Genomic DNA, 23489 nt, shown 5'->3' with positions numbered 1-23489 from the left:
TTCTTATGTAACTGAATGTATCCAGAGTATTTTCAGATTTCGTTATCAACCAATGCGGTGAAAAGTACAGTAAATGTAAAATGCACATACAATCAACAGTATAATGTTTTGATTCAATCTTGTGTCAGGGCTCCCGAGTGGTGCAGCGGTCTAAGGCACTGCATCTCAGTGCTTGAGGCGTCACTACAGACCCCCTGGTTGGATTCTAGGCTGTATCACAACCGGCCGTGATTGGAAGTCCCAAAGGCCGGCGCACAATTGGCCCAGTGTCATCTGAGTTTGGTCGGTGTAGGCCGTCATTGTAAATAAGAATTTGTTCTTAACTGACTTGCCTAGTTAAATAAAAAGGTGAACTGTTGTGTCCTCACCTTTAGTCTAATAATTATCCCATAATCTCCAAACGGTTCCCTTTTAATTGCTACCAAGGTTATGCATTTCCATATTTCTTCTGTAAGAAACATTTCAATTTAGCTTTTTCCATATGGGCCAATTCCAATCCGTTTAAGGGGTTAAGTTTGGATCAATTTTTGCGTTTTCCCATCTGTTTGGACGGAGTTGGGCTTGACAGGAGAGCTACCACCTGCTCTGCTCATATGTCCCTTCGTTTGGGGCCTCTGATGGATGAGTCTAAAAGAGAACTTAAGGTTACTTGAGTAACCCGTTACATTTACATTACATTTACATTTAAGTCATTTAGCAGACGCTCTTATCCAGAGCGACTTATAAATTGGTGCATTCACCTTATGATAGCCAGTGGGCCAACCATTAAAAAAAAAAAAAGTTATGTAATTTTTTGAGGGGGGGGTAGAAGGATTACTTTTATACTATCCCAGGTATTCCTTAAAGTGGTAGGGTTTCAAGTGTCTCCGGAAGGTGGTCAGTGACTCCGCTGTCCTGGCGTCGTGAGGGAGCTTGTTCCACCATTGGGGTGCCAGAGCAGCGAACAGTTTTGACTGGGCTGAGCGGGAACTGTGCTTCCGCAGAGGTAGGGGGACCAGCAGGCCAGAGGGGGAAGAACGCAATGCCCTCGTTTGGGTGTAGGGACTGATCAGAACCTGAAGGTAAGGAGGTGCCGTTCCCCTCACAGCTCCGTAGGCAAGCACCATGGAGCTTCAACTGGAAGCCAGTGGAGTGTGCGGAGGAGCGGGGTGACGTGAGAGAACTTAGGAAGGTTGAACACCAGATGGGCTGCAGCGTTCTGGATGAGATGTAGGGGTTTAATGGCACAGGCAGGGAGCCCAGCCAACAGCGAGTTGCAGTAATCCAGACGGAAGATGACAAGTGCCTGGATTAGGACCTGTGCCGCTTCCTGTGTAAGGTAGGGTCATACTCTGCAAATGTTGTACAGCATGAACGGGTCACCGCTTTGATGTTAGCGGAGAAAGAGGTGTTGTCCAGGGTCACGCCAAGGTACTTTGCACTCTGGAAGAGGACACAACGGAGTTGTCAACAGTGATGGCGAGATCATGGAGCGGGCAGTCCTTCCCCGGGAGGAAGAGCAGCTCCATCTTGCCGAGGTTCAGCTTGAGGTGGTGATCCGACATCCACACTGATACAGTGGGGAGAACAAGTATTTGATACATTGCCAATTTTGCAGGTTTTCCTACTTACAAAGCATGTAGTGGTCTGTAATTTTTATCATAGGTACACTTCAACTGTGAGAGACGGTATCTAAAACAAAAATCCAGAAAATGACATTGTATGATTTTTAAGTAATTAATTTGCATTTTATTGCATGACATAAGTATTTGATCACTTACCAACCAGTAAGTATTCCGGCTCTCACAGACCTGTTAGTTTTTCTTTAAGAAGCCCTCCTGTTCTCCACTCATTACCTGTATTAACTGCACCTGTTTGAACTCGTTACCTGTATAAAAGACACCTGTCCACACACTCAATCAAACAGACTCCAACCTCTCCACAATGGCCAAGACCAGAGAGCTGTGTAAGGACATCAGGGATACATTTGTAGACCTGCACAAGGCTGGGATGGGCTACAGGACAATAGGCAAGCAGCTTGGTGAGAAGGCAACAACTGTTGGCGCAATTATTAGAAAATGGAAGAAGTTCAAGATGACGGTCAATCACCTTCGGTCTGGGGCTCCATGCAAGATCTCACCTCGTGGGGCATCAATGATCACGAGGAAGGTGAGGGATCAGCCCAGAACTACACGGCAGGACCTGGTCAATGACCTGAAGAGAGCTGGGACCACAGTCTCAAAGAAAACCATTAGTAACAAACTCCGCCGTCATGGATTAAAATCCTGCAGCGCATGCAAGGTCCCCCTGCTCAAGCCAGCGCATGTCCAGGCCCGTCTGAAGTTTGCCAATGACCATCTGGATGATCCAGAGGAGGAATGGGAGAAGGTCATGTGGTCTGATGAGACAAAAATAGAGCTTTTTGGTCTAAACTCCACTCGCAGTGTTTGGAGGAAGAAGAATGATGAGTACAACCCCAAGAACACTATCCCAACCGTGAAGCATGGAGGTGGAAACATCATTCTTTGGGGATGCTTTTCTGCAAAGGGGACAGGACGACTGCACCATATTGAGGGGAGGATGCATGGGGCCATGTATCGCGAGATCTTAGCCAACAACCTCCTTCCCTCAGTAAGAGCATTGAAGATGGGTCGTGGCTGGGTCTTCCAGCATGACAACGACCCGAAACACACAGCCATGGCAACTAAGGAGTGGCTCCATAAGAAGCATCTCAAGGTCCTGGAGTGGCCAAGCCAGTCTCCAGACCTGAACCCAATAGAAAATCTTTGGAGGGAGCTGAAAGTCTGTATTGCCCAGCGACAGCCCCGAAACCTGAAGGATCTGGAGAAGGTCTGTATGGAGGAGTGAGCCAAAATCCCTGCTGCAGTGTGTGCAAACCTGGTCAAGACCTACAGGAAACGTATGATCTCTGTAATTGCAAACAAAGGTTTCTGTACCAAGTTCTGCTTTTCTGATGTATCAAATACAATAACATGCAAATTAATTACTTAAAAATCATTCAATGTGATTTTCTAGATTTTTGTTTTAGATTCCGTCTCTCACAGTTGAAGTGTACCTATGATAAAAATTACAGACCTCTACATGCTTTGTAAGTAGGAAAACCTGCAAAATCGGCAGTGTATCAAATACTTGTTCTCCCCACTGTATGTCTGCCAGACATGCAGAGATGCGATTCGCCACCTGGTTATCAGAAGGGGGAAAGGAGAAGATGAATTGTGTGTTGTCTGTGTAGCAATGATAGGAGAGACCATGACAGAGCCAAGTGACTTGGTGTATAGAGAGAATAGGAGAGGGCCTAGAACTGAGCCCTGGGGGACACCAGTGGTGAGAGCACGTGGTGCGGAGACAGATTCTCGCCACGCCACCTGGTAGGAGCGACCTGTCAAGTAGGACGCAATCCAAGAGTGAGCCGCGCCGGATATGCCCAACTCTGAGAGGGTGGAGAGGAGGATATGATGGTTCACAGTATCAAAGGCAGCAGAGAGGTCTAGAAGGATGAGAGCAGAGGAGAGAGAGTTAGCTTTAGCAGTGCGGAGAGCCTCCGTGACACAGAGAAGAGCAGTCTCAGTTGAATGACCAGTCTTGAAACCTGACTGGTTTGGATCAAGAAGGTCATTCTGAGAGAGATAGCAGGAGAGTTGGCTATAGACGGCACGCTCAAGAGTTTTGGAGAGAAAAGAAAGAAGGGATACTGGTCTGTAGTTGTTGACATCGAAGGGATCGAGTGTAGGTTTTTTGAGGAGGGGTGCAACTCTCGTTTTCTTGAAGATGGAAGGGACATAGCCAGCGGACAAGGATGAGTTGATAAGCGAGGTGAGGTAAGGGAGAAGGTCTCCGGAAATGGTCTGGAGAAGAGAGGAGGGGATAGGGTCAAGCGGGCAGGTTGTTGGGTGGCCGGCTGTCACAAGTCGCAAGATTTCATCTGGAGAGAGAGGGGAGAAAAAAGTCAAAGCATAGGGTAGGACAGTGAGAGCAGGACCAGCGGTGTCATTTGACTTAATAAATGAGGATTGAAGTCGAAGTCATCCACAGAGAGGGAGGAGGGAGGGGGAGGAGGAGGAGGATTCAGCAGGGAGGAGAAGGTGGTAAAGAGCTTCCTAGGGTTAGAGGCAGAGGCTTGATATTTAGAGTGGTAGAAAATGGCTTTAGCAGCAGAAACGGAGGAAGAGAATGTAGAGAAGAGGGAGTGGAAAGATAACAGGTCCGCAGGGAGTCTAGATTTCCTCCATTTCCGCTCGGCTGCCCGGAGCCCTGTTCTGTGAGCTCGCAATGAATCGCCAAGCCACAGAGCAGGAGGGGAGGACCGAGCCGGCCGGGAAAGATAGGGGACATAGAGAGTCAAAAGATTCAGAGAGGGAGGAGAGGAGGGTTGAGGAGGCAGAATCAGGAGATAGGAGGGAGAAGGATTTAGCAGAGAGAAGAGATGATAGGATGGAAGAGGAGAGAGTAGCGGGAGAGAGAGTGAAGGTTGCGACGGCACATTACCATCTGAGTAGGGGCAGAGTGAGTAGTGTTGGAGGAGAGCGAGAGAGAAAATGATACGAAGTAGTGGTCGGAGACTTGGAGGGGAGTTGCAGTGAGATTAGTAGAATAACAGCATCTAGTAAAGATGAGGTCAATCGTATTGCCTGCCTTGTGAGTAGGGGGGGGGGGGGGGGGTGTGAGCGTGAGGTCAAAAGAGGAAAGGAGTGGAAAGTAGGAGGCAGAGAGAAATGAGTCAAAGGCAGACGTAGGGAGGTTAAAGTCACCCAGAACTGTGAGGGGTGAGACATCCTCAGGAAAGGAACTTATCAAGGCATCAAGCTCATTGATGAACTCTTCAAGGGAACCTGGAGGGCGATAAATGACAAGGATGTTAAGCTTGAATGGGCTAGTGACTGTGACAGTATGAAATTCAAATGAGGAGATAGACAGATGGGTCAGGGGGAAAAGAGAGAATGTCCACTTGGGAGAGATGAGGATTCCTGTGCCACCACCGCACTGACCAGATGCTCTCGGGGTATGCGAGAACAAATGATCAGACAAGGAAAGAGCAGTAGGAGTAGCAGTGTTTTCTATGGTAATCCATGTTTCCGTCAGCGCCAAGAAGTCGAGGGACTGGAGGGTGGCATAGGCTGAGATGAACTCTGCCTTGTTGGCCGCAGAACGGCAGTTCCAGAGGCTACCGGAGACCTGGAACTCCACGTGGGTTGTGCGCGCAGGGACCACCAGATTAGAGTGGCAGCAGCCACGCTGTGTGAAGCGTTTATATGGCCTGTGCGGAGAGGAGAGAACAGGGATAGACAGACACATAGTTGACAGGCTACAGAATAGGCTACAATAATGGAAAGAAGATCGGAATGAAATAAACTAAGCATCTGGGAAAGCGAGAGAGCGGGGCCTCCCTCACGTTTCACTGAAACACTCAAATATAACTCTCCCAACTTCCACTTTAGATTAATAGACTTTAGTTAGTGTCTGGTCTATTAGCGATGCTACCAAACAGACTAGTTCTGTCTCTTACCTCTAGTTAGTGTCTGGTCTATTAGCGATGCTACTAAACAGACTAGTTCTGTCTCATGCCTCTAGTTAGTGTCTGGTCTATTAGCGATGTTACCAAACTGACTAGTTCTGTCTCTTACCTCTAGTTAGCGTCTGGTCTAATAGCGATGTTACCAAAAAGACTAGTTCTGTCTCTTACCTCTAGTTAGTGTCTGGTCTATTAGCGATGTTACCAAACAGACTAGTTCTGTCTCTTACCTCTAGTTAGTGTCTGGTCTATTAGCGATGTTACCAAACAGACTAGTTCTGTCTCTTGCCTCTAGTTAGTGTCTGGTCTATTAGCGACATTACCAAACAGACTAGTTCTCTCTCTTACCTCTAGTTACTCAAGACTAAAGCATCATCTAAGCTCAGAAGTATTCTGTACCAGTCCAGTGGCTCTGAGCTTCCAATAATTGAACATAAACACCTCGAGATTCCACATGTTCTATTATTCATAAGGAAATATAAACACTGCCATCCCCCTGACACTCACTCGTAAAGGGCTCTGTGGACTTTCCCTACACCAGGTGACATGTTCAGACCTGTGTCCTGTGAGTCACCAAACACTGTATCTATCTACAAAATATCTACACTATATCTATCTATCTACAAAACAACATCTGTCTGATTGGCTTCACCTCACTGCCTTCAATGAGCTGTAATTACCTCTCGTTTCTAATGCTAAATGACAAGACAAGTCATCTTTCTTGCCTTTTCAACAACCTCACTATTTTATGTATGCCAATTGTATTGTATGCAAAAACCAGGTGAATTTGTACGGCCATATTGTAAACAGTAGTGAAAGAATATGCATGGTGCTGACTTAATTTCGAAGTGCAAACCGACTGCTACGTAAGCAATTATACCACTACTCTGATAATATGAGTGAGGTACTGTATCTCACCGCGTTTCCCTTCTCGCTATGTGTAAGGAAGAAAACATATGCTTGATAATCAGTTCAGGGTGGGATTGTGGTGCATTATAAGAAGTGGGGTTCCCCATTATCCACCATGCTTCCTGTCTACGACAGACGTTGTGTGATTGGAGCTTCCTTGTGGTCCCGTCTCGAAGGGTGTGTCCCCATATATGTGATACCTCACTCATATTATCAGAGAACCGGGGTTACGCAAGGAACCTTAAGACAATGCAAGGGTTATTTAGCATTCCAAATCAACCTGCTTATGCTGTGCTTTGTTTGTTGGATTTAGGCCATCTCTCTCGTTTTAGTTCAGGTGCATGTTGGATGTCACTTGCCCTGGATTAGACTAATACGGTTCTGGGGTCTTGGTTAAAAAAACTGCTTTATTGTATCACATTTTTGGTGGGATTTTGTTTGATACCATAATGATCCTGCCTTTAGTTTCCCCATGATTTCGGACAAATACATTAACCTTCTTGGCACTTTAGTTATAGCAGTGCGCCCACTATCCCAATGGATAGTAGCAGGTTTAAATCAAACATGACCCAATTTCATAATATTTGGTGTCAGAAGTGGGATCCTACACATGTGATACCATCAGAACTGTGTCTGAGCAGTATGGATGATTTTCTAGTACATGTGTTGTAGAATGAAACGCCTATATGCCATAAATGCTTATGGATTAAGAACCAATTAAAGGGTTAAAACAGAGCAGAGACATTTATTTAGTGCAAATGCTGTGCTTCTGATAAGAATGGTTCCCTCTAACTCCCCGCAGCCGGTCTGGGTATGTCAATGACATGTGACGGAGATAAAACTTCTCGTTGTGGCTGTGTGGAGATTGGAGTAACAATGGAACTAGTGTTATCACTTGTTTGTGCTTATGACCTGACACACATAGCCACATGCACATAGTCACAAGGGAAAACCATAGTGGCTCAGGGTCCTGGGAGGATAGCTGTTGGGAAAATCTTAAATGTTTGTTATGGACATGACATGTGTAAACCATGTTTATGTATTAATTGATATGTTTTGTAATGTGTTATGAAATGATAAGGGTAAAACAGAATGAACATAATTGATACTTTGTACTCCAGATGCATGCATGGATAGTGAATATAGTCAATACAGAGTGTGATTGTTATTTAATGTGCGTATGTATACAGTATAATTTCTTGAGTTACGCCACCAATATAATGAGATAAGTGACAGAGGCCCCATTTAGAGAAGCGCACATAGCTCTTGTAAGTAAATAACATGTGACACCGAAGGATGTTAATCATGTACATATAATAGAGTAACTGTGTAGGTTGTATAAGCATGACTATGTATTTGTGTGTATAAAAGGAGAGCTCCGGGTCAGGGCAAGCAGTTGCTCCATGGACCAGCTCGGCTTTGTTACGCTTTAATAAAGTCTATTCTGAATACACAAGCTCTGGTTTTTTGAGAGATATTTTTGAGTTAAATATTTCTACCACAGCAGCTGTATGTAAAAGCTTAAAATAAACCTTCCAGAGGTGATGGGGCAATGTGGTTAATCCTGTTCCGGGGCTTCACTACAAAGTACTACAAAACTAGCAGATTTTAGATAAATAGTCAGGCTTGGAGGAAATGGAAATGGTACACATTTAAATGGCATACTGAATGTCAAATTAGTATAGGTTGTTTCAGGTGTGCTTGGTATTTCACTACTGATTGTTATCATTTATCAAATATCATGATCTCGATAATCTGACTGAAAGCTGTCAACATGTTTGAATGTCCACTAAAAGTGAATTGCCGAGAAGGGCAACACATTCACCTTTACAACAGGAAAATACTTAAAAACCAGCACCTCATAATTTTGTGACTAAAAGGGCAATGGAATTCTTCGATGCAAATGTTTTAAAGGTCAGGTAACTTGTTTGACCTTCTAACCCAAGACAAGAGATTGAGTGGATATTATCTATACATTCTGGCTTCACATATAATTCACTCAAACAACAATTTTCATGTAAGAAAGATAAATATGACAGCAAGGTAATAGCAGACAACAGGGGAGCTGCCAGAGTATATCAAAACATAGATTCTGCCATTGTCTGAGATATTGTGAATACGTCATAGTCCATTGTTGCGTCTTTAATGAGAAGCATGATTCGCTTTCAACAGCAACAAAATCAAAACACATTCTAATTAAAAGTTCAGAATGCACGCCATGCAGGGATTAAATAGGAGAACAATTAAGTTAAACAAAGCAATTACACGAGGAAGAGGAAAGAAAATCATCCCGAAGGCCAAACCAAGTAAGAACAGCATTTTGAAATACAGAATAAAGAGATTTATTAACACTGTTGATCTTTGGCATACCAACAGCTCCTAATCCTTTGCACATATATTTAAGGACACAGGCAACACTTGTTAAAGCAAAATATTTTAAATGTATACAAGCTGTACCCAAAAACATAACAAGAAGTAGCTGACATAAGCCTAAGTAACGACTATAGTAAGTTACCTTCAACATTCGGGTGGGTAAATGCATAATATTGCAAATTTGGGTGGTAGCCCTGACCAGGACTCAAACCTGGGTGTAGCGACTATCAACCTGATACCTTAGCCATTACGCCAGAAAATGCAAACTTCCTAATTGGGAGAAATATTCAAAAGCAACGTGATAAAGGGTTGTGACTTTAATCGCCCTACTTGCAGGCACAGGAAAAATCACATTGCCAAATATGACCGTTGCATTATAAATGGTAACATGGGGAGATATAGGAGGATTGCATGGAGGAATGGCCTACTTGTTGTCATAGGCCACTTGTCTTTGACTTACAAGTTGCTGGCCCTGTACTCCCCATGCAGCGTACTGTAGAATAGAATTCAGCACCTCTGGAGGATCCAGCTCCCATACCTCCCTGAAAAACAACATTAAGTAACAGTAACACTGCTGCCTAGAGCAGTGGAGGGCACATAAATAAGCTTATTAAATCGCTTGACCTCTTTGAGGTGTTTTACATGGTGTTTTTTAAAAAGCTGACACAGCTGACACATTTTGTTTTAAGGTCAGTGCTCAACTCCTCTCAGCCTACAGACTTGGACTGCCTGCATTTCAAATTAACATTTGAAAACTTGGACTGCCTGCATTTCCAATTAACAATAAAAAACTTTAAAAGCTAATTTCACAACATTAAAAACGAATTTCACAACATTGTTTTATCATCATCATTTAAATGTACTTAACGCCTGAAATAAACTGCCTGAAAATAGATTGTCTTGACAAGTAAACAAACACATCAAGACCCCAACAAAGCACATGGTAAACAAGCAAACAAAACATACCTTGTGTGGATGTTATAAATGCTATATGAGGCCATGTATGAATGCCGGTAAACCTGGAACAAAAGAGAGAAAATAAAAAGGAGATTACGGCATGAAATATTTACGGAGGCAGCTTGGCTGATAACAACATCATAAAAACAGGCAGAGAAAGGCATCAAACAGAATAGACTGGTAGCTGTTTTCACAGATAGATTCTGCGGACAATGCAATTTGCATGGGTGACAGTTGGGAGATGAGACATTTTAATTCCATCTGAGAAACCGATCATGCAACCCCCATGACTTCAGGTCTGAAAGCCCGGGAGTATGAAAGACACAGAGAGAGAGGCATGAGGAAGGGAGGGAGGGAGGGAGGGGGAGAGAGAGAGAGAGAGAGAGAGAGAGAGAGAGAGAGAGAGAGAGAGAGAGAGAGAGAGAGAGAGAGAGAGAGAGAGAGAGAGAGAGAGAGAGAGAGAGAGAGAGAGAGGGCACCCAAATGGTTCTGACTGGGGTGTGTGTAAATCTGTCTATATACCCCTAGAGAAGCTGTGCCTGACATGATCATATAATTCAAACTGTAGACGGGGAAGAAAACAGCCTCAATGTTGCAATGTTCTCTGAAAATCCTATATGGTTAAAAGCTGCAAATTGGGTTGTGTGTCTGGGTGATTATGGTGTCAAATGCATATTTGACACCGAAGTGAGAACCACTAATGAATAAGAAACTCAGCAGATAACTGTACGTTTTCCAGGTTTTATGTTCTCTGGCTATGATGGCATTTGCATTGCAAACTGTGCAGAGAAAGAGAACAGACAGAGAAAGAGAAACTGAGAGAGAGAGAGTGAGTCAAATTGGCTTTTTACCAAATAACTGTATGACAGACCATGTATTCACCCTGCACACCCTAATTGACAAACAAACAAACCAAACAAAGGCAAAGTCTTCTCATGCTTTGCTAATTTCAAAAATGCTTTTTACTCAATTTGGCATGAGGGTCTGCTATACAAATTGATGGAAAGTGGAGTTGGGGATAAAAAACACAACATTATAAAATCCATGTACACAAACAACAAGTGTGCGGTATACATGGACAAAAAACACACACATTTCTTTCCACAGGGCCGTGGGGTGAGACAGGGATGCAGCTTAAGCCCCAACCTCTTCAACATATATAACAACGAATTGGTGAGGGCACTAGAACAGTCTGCAGCACCTGGCCTCACCCTACTAGAATCTGAAGTCAAATGTCTACTGTTTGCTGATGATCTGGTGCTTCTGTCCCCAACCAAGGAGGGCCTACAGCGGCACCTACAGTGAGGGAAAAATGTATTTGATCCCCTGCTGATTTTGTACGTTTTCCCACTGACAAAGACATGATCAGTCTATAATTTTAATGGTAGGTTTATTTGAACAGTGAGAGACAGAATAACAATCAAAAAAATCCAGAAAAACGCATGTCAAAAATGATATAAATTGATTTGCATTTTAATGAGGGAAATAAGTATTTGACCCCTCTGCAAAACATGACTTAGTACTTGGTGGCAAAACCCTTGTTTTGGTCAGACGTTTCTTGTAGTTGGCCACCAGGTTTGCACACGTCTCAGGAGGGATTTTGTTCCACTCCTCTTTGCAGATCTTCTCCAAGTCATTAAGGTTCCGAGGCTGACGTTTGGCAACTCGAACCTTCAGCTCCCTCCACAGATTGTCTATGGGATTAAGGTCTGGAGACTGGTTAGGTCATTCCAGGACCTTAATGTGCTTATTCTTGAGCCACTCCTTTGTTGCCTTGGCCATGTGTTTTGGGTCATTGTCGTGCTGGAATACCCATCCACGACCCATTTTCAATGCCCTGGCTGAGGGAAGGAGGTTCTCACCCAAGATTTGACGGTACATGGCCCCGTCCATCGTCCCTTTGATGCGGTGATGTTGTCCTGTCCCCTTAGCAGAAAAACACCCCCAAAGCATAATGTTTCCACCTCCATGTTTGACGGTGGGGATGGTGTTCTTGTGGTCATAGTCAGCATTCCTCCTCCTCCAAACACGGCGAGTTGAGATGATGCCAAAGAGCTCCATTTTGGTCTCATCTGACCACAACACTTTCACCCAGTTCTCCTCTGAATCATTCAGATGTTCATTGGCAAACTTCAGACGGCCCTGTATATGTGCTTTCTTGAGCAGGGGGACCTTGCGGGCGCTGCAGGATTTCAGTCCTTCACGGCGTAGTGTGTTACCAATTGTTTTCTTGGTGACTATGGTCCCAACTGCCTTGAGATCATTGACAAGATCATCCCGTGTAGTTCTGGGCTGATTCCTCACCGTTCTCATGATCATTGCAACTCCATGAGGTGAGATCTTGCATGGAGCCCCAGGCCGAGGGAGATTGACAGTTATTTTGTGTTTCTTCCATTTGCGAATAATCGCACCAACTGTTGTCACCTTCTCACCAAGCTGCTTGGCGATGGTCTTGTAGCCCATTCCAGCCTTGTGTAGGTCTACAATCTTGTCCCCTTAAAGTCTCACTGTCTCCTTCTCGCAAATGATCCCAAAAATATAAAAATTAAATAAAGTTGGTTCAACACAGTGGCGGGTCATTTTGACCCTAGGACAACGGGAGGGTTAAGAGTGTGCTTCTAATCTCAGCTCGTTACCTGTATAAAAGACACTTGGGAGCCAGAAATGTTTCTGATTGGGAGGGGGTCAAATACTTATTTCCCTCATTAAAATGCAAATCAATTTATAACATGGATTTTTTTGTTGTTATTCTGTCTCTCCCTGTTCAAATAAAACTACCATTAAAATTATAGACTGATCATTTCTTTGTCAGTGGGCAAACGTACAAAATCAGCAGGGGATCAAATACTTTTTTCCCTCACTGTAGATGTCCTGCACAGATTCTGTCAGACCTGGGCCCTGACAGTAAATCTCAGTAAAACAAAAATAATGATGTTCCAAAAAAGGTCCAGTTGCCAGGACCACAAATACAAATTCTATCTGGACACCGTTGCCCAATGTCACGGTTTCGGCCGAGGCTGCTCCTCTTCCTTGTTCGGGCAGGCTTCGGCGGTCGTCGTCTCCGGAGTACTAGCTGTCACCGTTCTATGTTTCATGTTCGTTTGGTTGTGTCTGTTCTTAACACCTGTCCCTTATTTGGGTCTTAATTGTTTTCCCTATTTAGTTGCTTGTGTTTGGGTCAGGTGTTATGCGTTATTGTTTTGTGTCAGCCTGTGTCAGCTGTATTCAGTCTCTCGTGGTTGTATTTTTTCGAGAGTTTGCACTGCGTGCGCTTCTTTCTTGTTTTCCGCACAGTGTTTCAGTGCGTAATTGTGCGCCACCCGGTTGGGGAGGCTATTTTGTCCTATTCTTGGATTTACTAAAGTGTTTAACGTCATCCTGGTTCCTGCGTTTGATTCCACACACACACCACTCTGACACCCAAGAGCACACAAAAAACGAAAACAATGTTTTTGGAACACCTGCTCATTCAAAGGTTTTTCTTTAATTTTTTACAATTTTCTACATTGTAGAATAATAGTGAAGACATCAAAACTATGAAATAACACATATGGAATCATGTAGTAACCAAAAAAGTGTTAAACAAATCAAAATATATTTTATATTTCAGATTCTTCAAATAGCCACCCTTTGCCTAGATGACAGCTTTGCACATCCTTGGCATTCTCTCAACCAGCTTCATGAGGTAGTCACCTGGAATGCATTTCAATTAACAGGTGTACCTTCTTAAAAGTTAATTTAATGCATTTGAGCCAATCAGTTTTAATGTGACAAGGAAGGGGGTTATACAGAAGATAGCCCTATAAACCATCAAGCGCTATGATGAAACTGGCTCTCATGAGGACCACCACAGCAATGGAAGACCCAGAGTTACCTCTGCTGCAGAGGATAAGTTCATTTGAGTTGCTAGCCTCAGAAATTGCAGTCCAAATAAATGCTTCACAAAGTTCAAGTAACAGACACATCTTAAATCAAATCAAATCAAATCAAATTGTATTGGTCACATGCACCGAATACAACAGGTGCAGACATTACAGTGAAATGCTTACTTACAGCCCTTAACCAACAGTGCATTTATTTTTAACAAAAAAATAAAACAACAACAAAAAAAGTGTCGACATCAACTGTTCAGAGGAGACTGTGTGAATCAGGCCTTCATGGTCGAATTGTTGCAAAGAAAACACTACTAAAGGACACCAATAAGAATAAGAGACTTGCTTGGGCCAAGAAACACGAGCAATGGACATTAGACCGATGGAAATGTGTCCTTTGGTCTGGAGTCCAACTTGGAGATTTTTGGTTGCAACCGCCATGTCTTTGTGAGACGCGGTGTAGCTGAACGGATGAACTCGGCATGTGTATTTCCCACCGTAAAGCATGGAGGAGGAGGTGTTATGGTGTGGGGATGCTTTGCTGGTAACACGGTCTATGATTTATTTCAAATTCAAAGCACACTTAACCAGCATGGCTACCACAGCATTCTGCAGCGATACGCCATCACATCTGGTTTGGGCTTAGTGGGACTATCATTTGTTTTTCAACAGCACAATGACCCAACACACCTCCAGGCTGTGTAAGGGTTATTTTACCAGCAAGGAGAGTGATAGAGTGCTGCATCAGATGACCTGGCCTCCACAATCCCCCAACCTCAACCAAATTGAGACAGTTTGTGATGAGTCGGTCCGCAGAGTGAAGGAAAAGCAGCCAACAAGTGCACAGCATATGTGGGAACTCCTTCAAGACTGTTGGAAAAGCATTCCAGGGGACTACCTCATGAAGCTGGTTGAGAGAATGCCAATAGTGTGCAAAGCTGTCATCAAGGCAAAGGGTGGCTACTCTGAAGAATCTCAAATATAAAATATATTTTGATTTGTTTAACCCTTTTTTGGTTACATGATTCCATTTGTGTTATTTCACAGTTTCGATGTCTTCACTATTATTCTACAATGTAGAAAATAGTAAAAATAAAGAAAAACCCTTGAATGAGTAGGTGTTCTAAATCTTTTGACAGGTAGTGTACCTCAGCCTAAACATCAGCACCACAGGTAACTTCCACAAAGCTGTGAACGATCTGAGAGGCAAGGCAAGAAGGGCCTTCTATGCCATCAAAAGGAACATAAAATTTGACATACCAATTAGGATCTGGCTAAAAATACTTGAATCAGTTATAGAACCCATTGCCCTTTATGTTTGTGAGGTCTGGGGTCCACTCACCAACCAAGAATTCACAAAATGGGACAAACATCAAATCGAGACTGCATACAGAATTCTGCTAAAATATCCTCAGTGTACAGCATAAAACACCAAATAATACATGCAGAGCAGAATTAGGCCGATACCCGCTAATTATCAAAATCCAGAAAAGAGACGTTAAATTCTATAAACACCTAAAAGGAAACGATTCCCAAACCATCCATAACAAAGCCATTACCTACAGAAAAATGAACCTGGAGAAGAGTCCCCTAAGCAAGCTAGTCCTGGGGCTCTGTTCACAAACACAAACACAAACAGACCCCACAGAGCCCCAGGACAGCAACACAATTAGACCCAACCAAATCATGAGGAAACAAAAAGATAATTACTTGACATATTGGATATAATTAACAAAAAAACTGAGCAAACTAGAATGCTATTTGGCCCTAAACAGAGAGTACACAGTGGCAGAATACCTGACCACTGTGACTGACCCATAATTAAGGACATCTTTGACTATGTACAGACTCAGTGAGCATAGCCTTGCTATTGAGAAAGGCCACCGTAGGCCGACATGGCTCTCAAGAGAAGACAGGCTATGTGCACACTGCCCACAAAATGAGGTGGAAACTGAGCTGCCAAATGTATGACCATATTAGAGAAACATACTTCTCTCAGATTACACAGACCTACAAAGAATTCGACAACAAATCCAATTTTGATAAACTCCCATATCTATTGGGTGAAATACCACAGTGTGCAATCACAGCAGCAAGATTTGTGACCTGTTGCCACAAGAAAAGGGCAACCAGTCAATAACAAACACCATTGTAAATACAACCTATATTTATGTTTATTTATTTTCCTTTTTGTACTTTAAGTATTTGCACATCATTACAACACTATATATAGACATAATATGACACTTGAAATGTCTTTATTATTTTGGAACTTTTGTGACTGTACTGTTTATTATTGTTTATTTCACTTTTGTTTATTATCTATTTCACTTGATTTGGCAATGTAAACTTATGTTTCCCATGCCAATAAAGCCCCTTAAATTGAATTGAATTGAAAATGAATTGAGAAAGAGAGAGAGAGAGAGAGAGAGAGAGAGAGAGAGAGAGAGAGAGAGAGAGAGAGAGAGAGAGAGAGAGAGAGAGAGAGAGAGAGAGAGAGAGAGAGAGAGAGAGAGAGAGAGAGAGAGAGAGAGAGAGAGAGAGAGAGAGATACCTGATTCAGACTCAAGTGTTTGATATATCTGTTTGAGCAGACAGGAGTCTAAAAACAGGGATGCCACAGCCGAGGATGGATAGCTCAAATTAAAAAGTGCTTCTTCATTTGAAAAGGATGCACTTTGCCACAGTGAATTATGCATAGTGCATGAGGATGGTGGAAAGGCCCGAAGGCGGTGGCAACGACGATGGAGGCGGGGGATGTGATAGCGCTAGATTGATGAGCGCCAAAAATAGTGTTGACAAGCCAAGATTGGTGATCTCAGAGAGGGAGGGGGGGGTGGAGAGTGCACCTCTGATGGCTTTGACAAAATATTTCTCAGTTGCTATATGCTGCTAACCAACAGAGACACAGGTCAGGGTTAAAGCTCTGTGAAAACACATCCCTGGCTAGGAACTAAAACGCCCAAGCGTTTAGATGCGCTGACTCCTTAAAACAAATTCAAGGTAAGCATTTGGAACTAGAGGTAATGAGCTTATGTGAAATATCCACAGCAGAACCACAGACTCTTTTTCCCTTGGAAGGCACAAGAAGAGGAATGGACTCTGTGACTTTTATTTGAACCCTATTGACTCCCTCCAGTTTGAGTTTTTCTTCCAAACACACTTTTGATCTTTGGCAAAAAAGTTTAAACTGCTTGTCGGATACTTTGAGTGTCTGCTGAAGTAGTCATTTTAAGAACCTACTTGCGCAGATACCTTTGCAGCAGGGTGGAATTCACTCTCTATGAGGTGCTCCTCATCTCTAGCTTTGATAAAATGTCCTACTCTGTATATAATGATAAAAATGGCTAATATCAGTTCCAGTATCAGTTGTACAGCTAGAGGATCATTTCGGAATGTTTCACATTGTTTCCCTCTCTACATCTCTTCAAGAGCTGGCACAATGACCTTTGTGTTCAGTGTGGTGATTTAATCAAAAACAAGTAGGTTGACATTTTCAACTCCTACTGCACTAAAACTTTTGCTGCAGCTCGATGTTGAATACGAGTGGTCTGCGCAGGGCTCGGGGCATGGACGTTTTATCAAACACGATTAATCACACTGCAAAAGTTTAGTATAAAACCACACAGAGGGAAACGCCTCCAAACCATTGAAAAGCCCATGTAGTATTAATGACGATTTTCATCACAATGTTCCTTCATTTCAAATATAATCTGATTATAAAATTTGCCACACACTGACCATCCTTCCCTCCCTCCTTTCCTTGCTCCTCTTCCACAGCCAAGGTGACTCGCCCGCTCCCTGCTCCCCTCCTCCCCTCATATTACGTATGCAAATCGGATTGAATGAAATTAAAACATGGATTCTCCTGATTTATGGGAGATGTGTGGAGGATCATGGTTCTGTATATTACCCAGAGATCCCCTAATCTCTGGCAGTGTGTGGCGTGTGCCTGGGAGCAGGGGCCCACAGATTAAACAACAGTTCAGACAGCTTTAGGCGCTCTTCTGTTCTGCCTTAGAGAAGGGTCCACTGGACCAGCTAACAGAGAAATGCATGCCAAGGTTTACAATGGCTGCTTTCAGCCTCTGGGTAAAATAAATGTTACAAAATAGTATTTGAGCCAAAAACAGTCTTTGGCTGCTTGTACGTGTGAAAATAGTTCATTACATAGTAATAACATGTTTAAGGCTGTTAATTACTGTGTTATACAGTAGGACAGCATAATAAAAATGTGAATGATTGTTGTATCTAATCACGTGTCTAAAAACAGGTGCCTTGCTTGAATTTAGAAACTAAAGGCCTAGTTTATTGCCCTTATTCGAACATGACCACATTTAAGTCAAAAATTTGCTCAACTGGCTGTAGGTTACAGAGGAGCCTTAACCAAATACAGTGAAGAAACTTAAGCAACTTCAAGCACCATCTAGCACCAACATAGCAGAGAGCCAATGAGCCAGCTTTCTTAGCACTCTCACCCAAAAACAAGTTTAATTGTGTCTCCAGCCCCACTGGGATCGATCCATTTATCAGCAAACGGGGAGGAGTGAAGGGGGGAGACCAATAGAATACTTCAGGGTGGGAATTATTTTAGGCTGTACGCCACTCTAGAGGTTCCTGTGCAATGAACGTAAGCGCAGGCTGCACCCCTACGAGTATCAAAGCGAAATGGTCCCCGAAGCTACTGGTGTTGTATCATGTTTTCCTACCTTACATATTTTGTGCACAATGTTGGCCCAGTGTGAATGACAGGATGCAACTCTCTCAGTACATCAGTCAGTATTTGGCCCTCAGGTTACCATAGCAATTCTGGACCCTTACAGCACATTGGCCCCATCAAATTAACTATAATAGCATGGGCCCTCAAGGTGCCAGTGCTGTGACGGCCATTCAGTCTCAGAGGTCTACCAGACCCAATCTAGACCCATTTAGCGGGGAAGGGAATACGGATACGGTGATAATGGTGCTTAGGGCCCCAGGTGCTGCTTTTGGCCTGCTAAATCACACAACATTGGGTTATTTGGGTTACCGTGACCCCCGTATAGTCCTGATGAGATAGCTCTGATAGATTCTGTCTCTCCTTCATCTTCCTTTGTGATTCCCGCCGGGCTCATTTGTTCAGTAATCAGCCTTGAGGGGTTAGGCGAGGTAGGACCTACTGTATGTATTCAGCCTCTGCTCATTTGAAGGCGGGGAGCCACTGAATATAAAGCCTACTTCATCAATGTTACACAATGTTTTATCCTTCACAAAGATATATCAAGGTTTGGAGGACCAGAAAGTAAAGAAACTAAATTCTTAATCTATTTCCCTCGCCAGAATGTCAGAAAAACAATCACGATGTAATAAGCTTTGTGGTTTTACAATGTGAGAAAGAACAGAAACGTAAAATGTTCAATTTGATTGAGATCTGTCATCAAATGAAATAAAACACAATTTCCTCAAAGAGTGACTGAATGATTGTATACAGAGGACACCCAAATAGCATATAATCTATGTCATGTCAAGTAAACAATGGACACCATTGTTTGGTGAGGTATGACCAATTATTTATATTTACACTATATGACTGATAGGGGGCGCTGTGTTGAAGCCACCGTGCGTCCATCTTGGCACTCCAACACCATTGTATATTTTGGAAGCTATAGAAATGCATTTATTAATGTTTACATTTATTTTTGCCACATTTATTCTATTACAGACACGTTAATGCATACTTTTAAATTATATTATGTGAGCTAAACAGAAGAAAAAAATGAATAAGTATATACAGTGGGGAAAAAAAGTATTTAGTCAGCCACCAATTGTGCAAGTTCTCCCACTTAAAAAGATGAGAGAGGCCTGTAATTTTCATCATAGGTACAAGTCAACTATGACAGACAAAATGAGAATTTCTTTTCCAGAAAATCACATTGTAAGATTTTTTATGAATTTATTTGCAAATTATGGTGGAAAATAAGTATTTGGTCAATAACAAAAGTTTCTCAATACTTTGTTATATACCCTTTGTTGGCAATGACACAGGTCAAACGTTTTATGTAAGTCTTCACAAGGTTTTCACACACTGTTGCTGGTATTTTGGCCCATTCCTCCATGCAGATCTCCTCTAGAGCAGTGATGTTTTGGGGCTGTCGCTGGGCAACACAGACTTTCAACTCCCTCCAAAGATTTTCTATGGGGTTGAGATCTGGAGACTGGCAAGGCCACTCCAGGACCTTGAAATGCTTCTTACGAAGACACTCCTTCGTTGCCCGGGCGGTGTGTTTGGGATCATTGTCATGCTGAAAGACCCAGCCACATTTCATCTTCAATGCCCTTGCTGATGGAAGGAGGTTTTCACTCAAAATCTCACGATACATGGCCCCATTCATTCTTTCCTTTACACGGATCAGTCGTCCTGGTCCCTTTGCAGAAAAACAGCCCAAAAGCATGCAGTTTCCACCCCCATGCTTCACAGTAGGTATGGTGTTCTTTGGATGCAACTCAGCATTCTTTGTCCTCCAAACACGACGAGTTGAGTTTTTACCAAAAAGTAATATTTTGGTTTCATCTGACCATATGACATTCTCCCAATCCTCTTCTGGATCATCCAAATGCACTCTAGCAAACTTCAGACGGGACATGTACTGGCTTAAGCAGAGGGACACGTCTGGCACTGCAGGATTTGAGTCCCTGGCGGCGTAGTGTGTTACTGATGGTAGGCTTTGTTACTTTGGTCCCAGCTCTCTGCAGGTCATTCACTAGGTCCCCCCGTGTGGTTCTGGGATTTTTGCTCCCCGTTCTTGTGATCATTTTGACCCCACGGGGTGAGATCTTGCGTGGAGCCCCAGATCGAGGGAGATTATCAGTGGTCTTGTATGTCTTCCATTTCCTAATAATTGCTCCCACAGTTGATTTCTTCAAACCAAGCTGCTTACCTATTGCAGATTCAGTCTTCCCAGCCTGGTGCAGGTCTACAATTTTGTTTCTGGTGTCCATTGACAGCTCTTTGGTCTTGGCCATAGTGGAGTTTGGAGTGTAACTGTTTGAGGTTGTGGACAGGTGTCTTTTATACTGATAACAAGTTCAAACAGGTGCCATTAATACAGGTAACAAGTGGAGGACAGAGGAGCCTCTTAAAGAAGAAGTTACAGGTCTGTGAGAGCCAGAAATCTTGCTTGTTTGTAGGTGACCAAATACTTATTTTCCACCATAATTTGCAAATAAATTCATTAAAAATCCTACAATGTGATTTTCTGGATTTTTTTTCTCAATTTGTCTGTCATAGTTGACGTGTACATCTGATGAAAATTACAGGCCTCTCTCATCTTTTTAAGTGGGAGAACTTGCACAATTGGTGGCTGACTAAATACTTTTTTTCCCTACTGTAAAAACATTTTCCTTATATTATAGTATTTAGAGATTACTAATGTTACCATCTCCACTACAACACAAAAATACTTAAATACAAGTAATTTTGTCCTTGGAACATTTAATTGAAATAATTGTAGAATTCCATTAATTCCTATGGAGGTCTGCTCCTTCTGGGGAGTGCCAATATAGCCGACCAGTACCTTCCAAGCCTCTCAATGGCCAATACATAGCATCATCAATCCAGGGTTTATATACATCATTGCGTACGACCCACTCAAACCTGATTAGCTTGAAGCTATTCGCTAATTATCATTGCGAACACAATGCATTGGATCAACATAGACTTGGCTGAAGGATTTAAAACCTGGAAGAGCATTACAAGATGTTTTCCAGCAAAGAAAACAGAGCCTATTGTCACGATTGACAAACAGGCAGCACAGAGATTACAAGCGTTTATCAAGCTTAATCGCTCTTGGATACCTCAGTAATGAGATAAAGGCGTGTAATCCTAGAGCTAGGTGAAACTTCCAGACCAACTTCCCTCTACACCAGTTGATGTGGACATACTTGTTCAAATGCCACAATGTTATTCAGTGCTTTTTTAAATTCCAACATACTGTACTGGTATTGCCCTGTTTGTTCAACTATACAATTTCCCAAGGGTTCAGAGATCGTTTTCATACAGTATATGCCTAAACATATAATGTGAACATATAATTAAATTCTGAACAAATAAACTTGTCTCTCTATAAAATACAACATAACACTACACGTCAAAAGAAAGGGACCACACAGGGCACAGGCTTATTATTAGCCAGCACAATAATCACACACGACCTTATGTGAAATATGCAAATAAATTAAGATTAATCTCCTTGTCACTAATCCTCATTGTTGATCCCTTAAAGAGCAGAGGGTCCAATTATTTTATTCTTACTTTTTTTGTTTAAAATAAATGCACTGTTGGTTAAGGGCTGTAAGTAAGCATTTCACTGTAATGTCTGCACCTGTTGTATTCGGCGCATGTGACCAATAAAATTTGATTTGATTTGATTTGATTTGATTATCTCATTTTTGCATCTTCACTTTTCTGATGGAAAGCTTGTGATTATGGGAGAAACAGGCCCACTGCTACAGTATATTAATGAATGAACGTGACCTGTCAATCGCAGGCAACTCAGACTCATCACTCTGCCCTCGAGCACCATTAGTGTACATACACATGGAATGGTGTGGATGTTTATTCAAACAAAAGTCCCTGCAGTCAAGATTATAATACATTTTTCCAAGTAGATGTTTGCGGTGCTAATTCCAAAAAGAGTCAATGTAAAAATATAGCCATAGGAAAAGCACACACATAATATCAAATTTATATGCTTAGTATTTTCATTTATTTAGAACCAGCTTATAAACGGCCAAAGTTTCAACTATGACTTTTTTAAGGGTGTGCTGTGTGAGCGAACTCCTGCAGTCTGTAGTCATACAAGTTCAAGTGAACAACAGGTGGCAACAATTAGTAATTTCAATTAGACTATTGGTTAGCAGTCAATTAGTGAATCACAGTTTACATTGTTTTTTCTATATACAACATTTAAAGGTATACAATATTAAGCAATACATTTAGACAGAATCATAGGTCAACATGATATAGATAGGGCCCATTTTTTCAAAGCAATGCTCCCATGACTTGTGCAAAGGCAAAACAATATTCATAAAATAAAACAAAAAATGACCATGACACAGTAAACGTATTTAAATAAAAAAAGGTTTGAGTGTGGTTGTTTAATCAACAGGCCCACTGTATAGTTGGCTGACTTCAAGATGTGTGTGTTGTAGTGCATTGGCTTGTATGGTAGCCTAGTACAGTGTTTCCCAACTACAGGGGTGTATTCATACTGCCAATTCTGTTGTAAAACGTTTCTTAAACGGAAGCAAACGGAACGAAACGGGGAGGGACCTACCAGAATTTGTCCAATAGAAACTCTTGTTTAGCTCTGTTTGCTTCCATTTGGTTCTGAACTGTAAAAAGTATCCGTAATGAATACACCCCAGTCCTCGAGTACCCCCAACAGCACACCCTCGACACCCACTGAGTACACACAAAAGCCACAGATTGTACTCCTTATGGACTCGAATGGGTAATACATATAAGAAAATCAACTTTTCCCCAAACACACAGTGGCTAAACTCTGGTGTCCAGTGCGCCCTAGACTAGGGTCAACCAGCCACATAATAATTCACACAGTCACAAACTACCTTAGAGCCCAGCAGGAAAGGGTGGCAACAGCACTCAAGGTAGTGATTGAAAAAGCTTCTTCCACTTTCCCTAACACACAAGTGGTTAACTCCACCCTGCTACCACGAAAATAATTCCACCCTGCTTCCATACAGTGGGTTTGCACAAGCATTTCCCGTGACTGTGCCTCAAAACCTAACGTCTACCTGCCCCACCACCAATCAGACATAACCCACTATTAAATTAATCAAAACAGGAACATTTTACATCTGGCTAGAAA

The 23489-nt window shown here is 42.5% G+C and overlaps 1 protein-coding gene across 1 annotated transcript in view; it reads right to left on the bottom strand.

Moving 5' to 3' along the window:
* The window catches only part of LOC311129058 (inactive dipeptidyl peptidase 10-like), a gene marked incomplete at both ends in the record, with an annotated part of 359569 nt that overhangs the window by 50931 nt on the left and 285149 nt on the right, over nt 1–23489 (bottom strand). Inside the window, 2 exons of the mRNA XM_084161324.1 lie at nt 9252–9333; nt 9758–9869. Of these exons, the coding sequence (XP_084017450.1) occupies nt 9252–9333; nt 9758–9869 (194 nt within the window). The remainder of the gene's footprint in view (nt 1–9251; nt 9334–9757; nt 9870–23489) is intronic.

The sequence above is a fragment of the Coregonus lavaretus genome, assembly GCF_964263955.1.
Source record: "Coregonus lavaretus genome assembly, chromosome: 5".
In the NCBI taxonomy this organism is placed as follows: domain Eukaryota; kingdom Metazoa; phylum Chordata; class Actinopteri; order Salmoniformes; family Salmonidae; genus Coregonus; species Coregonus lavaretus.
Note: the sequence above shows the minus strand (reverse complement) of the source record. Positions and strands in the feature narration are given on the sequence as shown.